Genomic DNA, 9,644 nt, shown 5'->3' on the forward strand with positions numbered 1-9,644 from the left:
AGTTTCATGTAAAGTTCTGTGTATTAAATGTTTTTAAATTCGAAGGCATTGTAAATATGTATGCACTAAGAGACGGTAAAGATATCAAAATGTAGATTATGGAAAAATATATACTAACATAAGAAATAAATACAAAACTTCCAGTACGAACCGAAATCTATTGTTTCCGCGGCGGAATGTTGATTATTACTAATTAATTTACAATGACACTCCTGTCAATTATTTTTTCCTATAAGTAAAGAGGGTAGGTCGACATATTGAGGGCAGAATTATTGTGTTAGGTAATAAAGTGAAGCTACTAGATTTTTTTAAGTTCCATGTATCACGGGTGTTACGATGCCAAGATAAGGGTTAATGATAACATTAGGTCTTACACTCGTCTGTCGTACAAAATATCCATAAAATCTAACTCAAGATTTTTTTAGACAAGCCAAATTGAAGAAAAAAAGAAAAACCTATGAATGCAGTTTTGTTTCTTTTTAAAAATAAACGAATGTTTCCTTTAAGTAAAATGAGCCAACTTAAGGTAGGTAGTTTCCCTCCAGGGCCCGACTTATCTTTCCACACTGTATAACACGAGTAAATAGATATGTTACCAGCGATAGCGTAAAATAGTAAATATGTTCAAAATAAACAACGCTTTTTTATCAACAGTATGCCGAGTCTTTCTTGGCGAACCTGGTCGACGCTCGTATGCTGGATACCATCAGCAAGAAGGAACTGGAGAAGTATCTCGGGGTCACGAGGAAGTTCCACCAGGCATCCATTGTGCACGGGATACATCTGCTGAGGATAATGAAGTACGACAGACAAGTGAGTATCGTATACGTCGTAAAAATATCTAGAGTCGGACCAATAAAATGTCTGCAGCGGATTTGGTAGCCCACGCAGTGCAAGTGTCATATACGACATAATTTCATAGAAGTTTGACGTTTAAAATAACACTTTCTCTGCGTGGGCTATCAAATCCGCTGCAGACTATTCTTGATCTGACTCTACCCCCTTATTCATTAACGCGCTACAAACCTCAATTACGGCCCAATTCGAACTTTAAGATACGTCTAATAGATCTAGAAAAGATATGGATTAGATATGTCAGTGTCAAATGTGACATTTCCTCAAACAAAAACGTCACTTATGACACTGACATATAATCCATATCTTTTCTAGATCTATTAATTCACTCGAATTGGGCCGCTAGTCCTAATCTGTCATTTTGACTTATGTATTTGTAAGAAAGGGATAAAACATTATTTAACTAAATCAGCTCCCGTAAAGTTTTATGAATAAGGGGGTTAGTCTATGCCAAAACGACACAACACCAATTTGAGGCTCAATTTACATCGAAAATTTAGTGCAGACATTCCTAAATAGAGAAGTAGACAAACCTAGAGTTACTATGGTTACCAATACAATTTGACACTGGGTTAACGGTTTAACTATGTATCCCCGGGTTAGGGTGATGGTGCAAGTGGCCCTTATTCGACTATAAGGCAGAATAAGTGATTCTAAAACCGCGAAGTATCAAGAAATTTGCAATAACTAAACTAAGACCCCGGCCGGTGCAAAGACTTGCCACATTTATCCAAGCTACTAGGGAAAGTCTAAAGCCGTTGAAAATGTAGGCTCTTACAAAATTTGCGCTGAAAGGGTAAAACAGAAAACCAATTATCCCTTATAAACATTTTTTAGCCATCCATCACACAGATGGCCGTTTCCCGCGAATGATAAGGAGCAGAAACAAATGAGCGATTATCTGGCGCCGTCACAGAGTGTTTCGTCTCGTATTGCGACCCTTGTAATGCGCAAACATTAATCATCTAGTATCGTGCACTCCTCTTTCCGATTCTTTACCGACGTTCGGGGAGTTTAAACTTCGATACCATTTATTCTTGTTCACTTTTGACTGGAGAAGAATTACTTCTGTTGTTTTTTTTTATTTAGTCAATTTTGGCAAGATAGGCTGATATTCTAGCAGATAAGCTGAGTCTATTTAGTAGGAATCATTGTTTCGGTAGGGTCACTACTTCGAGTTAAATTTAAAACTAAATAAAATTGTATTTTAGGCGCTGGCTGTGAGGCGGCATCAGTGTGAAAATGTAGATGCAGATCCTTTAGTTTGGACCAATCAGAGATTTATGCGGTGGGCTCATAATATCGACCTAGGTGAATTTGCTGAAAACCTGAAAGGTAAACTTGTTGCTATTTTAGTCAAACATACTTCTGAAATGATAATGGAGTTTATAGGTTTGGATATGCTTTTAGACAGCGGAGTTCACGGAGGATTAGTTGTGCTAGAACCATCGTTCACGGGCGAGACTATGGCCACAGCACTCGGCATTCCGCCCTCCAAGAGCATTATTAGAAGACACCTCGTCACCGAATTTGACGCTCTTATCATTCCAGCGAGGTGAGTATTTGCCAATTAATTAAATCAAGACAATAAGAAAATATAATATTTGCTTAAGCTAGAAAATGTAACGAATTGTAAAACATGTTAAACGTATGAACTAAGTATTGCAAATATTGTATTGTTCTGTTAACATTTTTAATTATACGACCCTTAAATTACTACAATATTCGTAAACTGTTCGTGTTCATGAATGTAATAATATTTAGCCCATTTTCTTGAACATTACTAATTTTCTGCATAGTCCGAGATTAGCAATAAATAGGTAATATCTATATGAAACTTATGTTAAAATATGAATAATACCTTGAATTTTGGCCGCATAGACTTCCAAAATGTATTAGAATTGTATTACCCCATGGTCACCGCCGTATTTGATTGTTGTTGTAATTGAAACCGAGCGAAGTCGGAGTAGTGCTGTCCCGGACTATCTGTAGCTCACCCCTCGAGTCAGGACACACTGCATGTAGTACCGTCCACCCGCGCCACGCCCGTAGGTGAGCCGCTGTAGTTGATTATAATGTAAGGTGCAATCCTGCAGGTATACGATATTTTGCCAGGTGGAAGAACTGCAAGTGGAGGCTGCCCGAGCATCCATGTTGTCCACAAAACAAAGATAAACCCACAAAGACAAAAAAGTTATCCTTCAAAAAATAAATCCCGCTTTAACGCCAAACTTCGAAACTGTATCTATGTAAAATTCCTTGTATCAAGATGTTTGTAAAGTTGCTATTTTTACACAAAGCATTTTTTGCAAAGTTTTTTATGATTCTTCCGTCAAAGCCGCTCGTTTGTGAAACGTTATTAAGCGAATGTAAACTTTACGAGCAGTGAAGACTGATAAGGTACCTATTGTAGGAGACGTGGTTTGTAAGTAAATGAATCTCGCAAAAACCAAGCGATCGGAAACTATTCTTTTGTACCCCTTGCCTTCGTCAATGTTAGAATCAATGTTCACACGTAGCCCCCTAGAGACCCGAACTTGCCGTAGATTAGATTTGTCACATCAATGTTTACTCGAGATCGATCGATCTTTTATTAATTAGTAAATGTATACAATTTAATTGATATTGACTTAAAAGCATTAAATGCTTCGTATTATATAGGGGGTGAATCAGATCCCATTAACAATAAACATTTTAAAGGATTTGTTTTTAGTATTGTCAAAATTTTAATTAAATAATGAGATTTTAAACCAGTTAATAAAATTGGACATTTTCTAGTTTTAAATTAAAAACAGAACCATTTGCAATAGTTTTAGGGTTATAACAATAATAGCATTTATTGATACTGTAAAATAACTATGTTTTTGACTTGTATACATTCATAATTGTAAATTAAAACGACAGTGTATAATTATTAGGTTCAGCTGTAACAATATCAATTGACATATAAATGTGAATAAATCCTGATTAACGAGATGAAATATAACAGACTTCGCTACCTTTCTTTACCCCTACACCCCTATTTCGGCGACCCTTGCGTCGGGACAGAACGGTAAAGACCATTTTATCGTTACATCATGAATGCCTCTGTCATCATCATGTAGACCGCACTGTTATCGGGCTCTACCCACTCTTTCTCCTTTCATTCAACATTTTATGGTTTTATGCCAAAAATCACTTTCGACCACATCGATATTTTGTGCTTGTTTTACTTTTGTCGTCTTCATTGTTGTTTTAAATTTTAATATTACGATGAGGCTCGCAAAGAAAAGTGCTGCGTGACTTATGTACTGTATTTTAGCCAAGTCGGAAAAAGGGCAGGTGCGACGCAGAACTATTCTTTGTATACTCATAGGTATATATAATGGTGAAATTTACAAATTTTAGGACTGGTTTTCTAATCCCAAAATAATAAAAAGGTTAATTTTAACACAATCATTTACTATCATGTAAAAAGCAAAGGGTTGGGCATCTTTGAGTGATGAATACATTAATGAAACGATTAAAAAATCAGGCCTTATTATTTATTTCAAATAATTGAATTTTGTTAATCACAATTATAAAAAGCATGATTGGTTATTTCAGCAAAGTGCATCATGCTTTTGGTGTCTATGCAATAACATAATATTATTGTATCACTTTTACAGCAACTATATGTTTTAGCTGATATCTTTGACAATTTTAAATAGAAGAATTCTACCTAAACACGTTTAAATTTAAGTACGTGCTAGGTTACGTAGGAGAAATGTATAAAATTCCAAAAAGTTGCATGTTAGCTTTTTGTGTCTTAGCCATAAATTTTATGAACCCTCTAACTTCCTGATATTATTATTGTAAATTAAACTAAATACGTGTTAATAAATTAGCCGTAAACGCTCTGCTTGGCTTTGATACTGTTGCCTGCTTAGAGTCTTGCAGAGATAAAATCGATTACATTACATTTTCAGGAATATGTTCGGGCATCAGATAAGGATGTTGGGACGACCATTCTCGAGGTCGGTTGCAACGGGATTACCGGGAATTGATTTAAGCGGTGACTCCCGAAGGCATAGTCTCAGGGTATGTATTTGTACCGATAAGGCTTTTATGCAAATCCATATTCGAATATCGTAGTCCCAATTCTTTTAATTTAACCCATATTATCTCCTCATGTAGGTGGTATTATTAATCGATTTTGAATGAATCAATTATTGACGTAGGAATTTTTTGATTAGTTTAAACGACATGTTCGTTTGATATAGGGTGCCCTCATAATTTTGCTCTCTTTTCTATATTGAGCCATTTCTATGGCATAGTGCTTCTTAAGATCTGCACTACAAACTACAAGGTTCAATGTTCATCTGCTCCATGAATTAATTTTCTTAGCAACCGTTTATATTTGCTATTAGCTGAACGCTATGAGACTGTGGCATTATCTCTCTGTCTCCTTCATCATATATATATTCTAAGTTCTTGCCTCTCTGTTATTTTGTTAATGTTTTTAGTGTAATTTTATTTATTTGCGGTCTATTGTCAAACAGGGCTCGATAACCCGCGCACTAGGCGTCCTGAAACCAAAGCACGACCGAACTTCGCCTTCGAGTTCTAGCGAGAGCTCAAGCGTGCTAAGCCTGACTACGCAGCCGTACCAGCTGTCATACTCGCCGCCTATAGCCGTGCGGACGTTGTCGCAGCTGAGCATGGCGTATGCGCCGCCGCCGACGCTACAGGAGTACGAGCCGATCTACACGCCGCTGAGCCTCTACTCGCAGTCCAGCGTCTCAACGAGGGACAGTCGGACCAGACTGAATGATGTGAAGGAGAATGCGGGAATTACTCATAGGTGGGTACTGATGTAAATAGGCCTTCTAACAATATTGCTACACATTTGATTTGAATATTAGTTTAAAATCTCAAAAATCGAAAAGTTCTTAGTAGTTTGAAAACCTGTTTTTCCAATTTTTGGTTATAGATGGATAGGAAAGGTGTTGTTATAAATAACAAAAGAAAGAAAACCAACACAGATGCGGCCCGATTCTAACTTTAAGATACGTCAAATATTACGGCTAGATACGATATGGATTAGATAAGTCAGTGTCAATAATGACGTTTCTTCAAACAAAAACGTCAATTTTGACACTGAGATATCTAATCCACATCGTATCTAGCCGTACACAATAAAACAATAAAAACTGGTCAAGTGCGAGTCGGACTCGCGTTTCAAGGGTTCCGTACATCACACAATTTTCAACAATTTTTTTTTGTACGTGTAACATGACGTGAGTGAAACGTCTTGAAAAACCCGAATGAGTCAATCAAGTTTTCAACACATGTAATATGAAGTTTTCTGGCGTGGTGGCTTATATCTCTGCAAATATGCGAAGTAGCTTAGATAGGAAATTAAATGCCGAACAATAGTACAAGTGTCTAAATGCGAAGACTGAAGACCGAGCTCCGCCAGGCGTGTCTCACTCCGCGATTTCGTCGCTTTGCTACAGGTAGCTAAAAGTACATCCGTTCGACCCCAATTTTGGGGTTTGCCATAAGCCGCGCGTGGCGCTGTCGCCACCTAGCGGCCATATCTGTGCTGATCGTGACAGACGCGTTTTGTTAGAGAGTGAGTCTTCTGTACCTAGTACTATTATTTATTCTGTGGCTCCGCGTAGAGCTTAAAACTCGGAGCGTCCGACGGGTCGCGCTTCCTACAACTTCCGCAAGTGTTTTAAAAGCGAAGGCCGAAGAGAGATAATACCTACAAGGTGGCCAAAAAATACGCACATTCCCGTAGCCAGGGAGGTTTTGGGATTATACCTACTGAGCAACATTTACTATGGGACCCGAAATGGCGAAAAAAAATGTATCCTCCCATAGAAAACGGACCAGCCAAAACGTATGAAACAGCCAAATTTTTCTTCGCGTTAAAACACGTGACAATACCTAGTAACCTAATCAATCAGTACTACAAGTACCATTGCGGCTGTGTGCCAGGTACAGCCTAGTCGCATTTTTTTATCTACAGTCCAACTCACGCTTGAAGCTAAAGGCACGTCTCTTTGGGACGCTTCGGGTCTTCGGCCTTATGCGGATATCGGCCTAGGGCCTCCGCAATAGCTGTCTACATCATGTTTCACTTAAATTATTGCGGCTGTGTCCCTAAAAAAACCTAAACCGCATTTTTGTTTTTAAATCCGACTCACGCTTGACTCTAGATTTCTAATAAGTTTTCCTGTCATCTTTAGGTAAAGGACTATTTTGTGTATTTTTTTCAGAATTTTAGACTTAGTAGTTTCGGAGATAGAGGGGGGGGAATGGTCATTTTTTGTCTATTTTTTGATTAACTTCTAAAATTTTTATCGTAAATTTATAAAAAATATATATTTGAGATTCTCACAATGAGCTCTTTCGTTTGATATGTAACACGACATAGTTTGCAAAACTTTTATTTTTAATTTTATGGTTTACCCCCCAAAAGTAGCCCCTATGTTTAAAATTCATTTGTTGACGTTACATATCCGTTTTTGGGTCACAGACTTACATATGTGTACGAAATTTCAACTTAATTGGTCCAGTAGTTTCGGAGCAAATTGGCTGTGACAGACGGACGGACAGACAGACGCACGAGTGATCCTATAAGGGTTCCGTTTTTTCCTTTTGAGGTACGGAACCCTAAAAACCGCCGTAGCCGTGAACAATAAAAAAAAGAGTTCAGAATTTTGATAGTGGTAACTGACGGGTACATTTTGTTGTTGTATAGATACGGACAAAAGGCGGACCACGCGCACAGAGTCAGCTCTCCGCTGCCGGCCAAGTCTGTGGACGACTCCGTTGTGAAGCAGAAACGGCACCGCCGCGTGAAAAGCATCGGCGACATCAATGCCTGCAGCAAGACCTCCGTGTAGGACAATACCGGCAAACCTCCTAGTCTAATAGTCAACCAACAGTATCCTACAATAAGGATCAGCGACGTTAATTCTTGCAATACGAGCAGTGCAATACCGACAATTAGAAAATTAATGAACCCCCAGTCTCCTGGAGGATACAATGAACAATTCTATTTAGGGACCCTGTCTTTGATCTAAATTAGGTATTTTTAAAAGGGCACTTATAACTATGAATTTGTCCTTTAAAAAAAAGCTGTTGGGCCTAGGCCGAAGATGAAAAAAATAAAGCAAGAATGCTCAATATCCTCTAGTCTGCGATGTACAAAGTTGCATATCAAAAATATCCAAATAAAAAATAGCAAAAAATAGACTGAATGAGCAAGTCTCAACATTTTATTTACGGTCTTATGACACAGGGCGGACACGCCATACATCGTAAATCATTTGCGTTTATAAGTGTGCACGGCACGTCTGTACACGCGTCATTGTGTGAGTAAGTGGCTTAGGGCTGACTCGTGCGGCGCGCGGGGAAGGCGAAGCCGAGGCTTGCCGAGGCCGCCCGAAGGACACGACGAGCGGCCCGCTGCGTTGCATAATTCGACCGAAATACGTAAAAAAACAAAATATAGGTTTATGTTTTATTTCGCTCCAATTGTTGAATTGGCTTTGTCAGTTTATAGTCCTGCACGTACTTGGACTTTCAACACGCCATTATTAAATGTACCTTATCGTTTTGATACCTATTGATTATTTTATATAACATACATAATTAATTCTTAAATTCTTAAAATTAAATTAAAAAATCAAACGCGAATGTCCCGCGACCAACAAGTTCTTTTTTGTGAAAAGAGTGTTAAACTAAAAATAAAACATTTACGAGGAATATCTGTGTAGAAGGTCTGGTTACCTTAGGTATTTTAAATATTAAATGTTGGCTTAACATTCACAAATTCAACGAACGGGTTTTAATTCATATGATATTATTATTTTTACGCAAAAGTATAGCCTTATTTACTGATACACATTTCGTCTCTTTGGAAAACTATCTTATTATTCATTTCTACATTAAGTAGGTACCCGTACATCGCACAATACACCGGCATTTTGAACGTTGCGTCATCGCGTCGCGGCGTCGCTAGCCGAACCCGGCCTAGCCAAGGTTACAATCGCTATCGCTTCGACAACGACAAGCATTATGTCTCTCTATCACTCTTCCATATTAGTGCGACAGTGACAGTTGCGTTTCGATCGCTACGGAGCGTAAGCGATCGACATCTTGGCTACGCGGCCTGAGCGTATGTCAGGAGTCCGTCAAAACTCAGTCGCGGGGCGAGGTAAACCGAGTCGGGGCGGGGCGGTGCGTGTCCGTTCTGTATGATAATACTATTACTTATTCTGTGCTTATGATATCAGTATTCCATTTTACTATGGTTGTTTACGTACTTTATAAGGGTTTTGTGTAATTTATTATGTATGTCACATAAATGTTTTACCAGTCACGCCATATACAAGAAAATAACTGCTGAACACTGTGATAATAATGTATTTTCACGCACTAATGAGCTTCTGATTTTGATAAACCAAATATTAGTCAATTTATATTAAGAGAATTATGATAATTATTATCTAATATACTTACCTACGTATTCATTCCAGTCAAGCGAGATTATCTTTTTACTTAGATGTATGTAACCTAATAATGAGTGATTCAATTTAAATTATTTGTTATGTTGAAATCATTTTTATGATGTTTTATTTTTATTCGTCGTTATAATTTTTTTTTGTTACACAATTTCGAGTCATTTTTGTTTGGTTTAAGCAATATTTTTGTAATATTTTCCCAAATAAAAAATTTTAAACTTGCAACAAACTTCCGAGTTTTATTGTTACCCCTGGTTTCTGTCTAAACTAAATTATGCAAAAACAGCC

General features: G+C 37.7%; 1 protein-coding gene across 2 annotated transcripts in view; it reads left to right on the top strand.

The window, feature by feature from the left end:
- Nucleotides 1-8,120, top strand: part of LOC134670197 (kazrin) — a 144,175-nt gene extending 136,055 nt beyond the window's left edge. For both annotated transcript variants that reach the window (XM_063527902.1, XM_063527901.1), the window contains 6 exons: nt 655-813; nt 2,067-2,190; nt 2,266-2,410; nt 4,803-4,914; nt 5,376-5,677; nt 7,589-8,120. In XM_063527902.1, coding sequence (XP_063383972.1) covers nt 655-813; nt 2,067-2,190; nt 2,266-2,410; nt 4,803-4,914; nt 5,376-5,677; nt 7,589-7,733 — 987 coding nt within the window. In that variant the 3' untranslated portion in view covers nt 7,734-8,120. The remainder of the gene's footprint in view (nt 1-654; nt 814-2,066; nt 2,191-2,265; nt 2,411-4,802; nt 4,915-5,375; nt 5,678-7,588) is intronic.
- The last annotated feature ends 1,524 nt before the right edge of the window (nt 8,121-9,644 follow it).

This window comes from Cydia fagiglandana, chromosome 13 (assembly GCF_963556715.1).
Source record: "Cydia fagiglandana chromosome 13, ilCydFagi1.1, whole genome shotgun sequence".
Classification (NCBI taxonomy): Eukaryota; Metazoa; Arthropoda; class Insecta; order Lepidoptera; family Tortricidae; genus Cydia; species Cydia fagiglandana.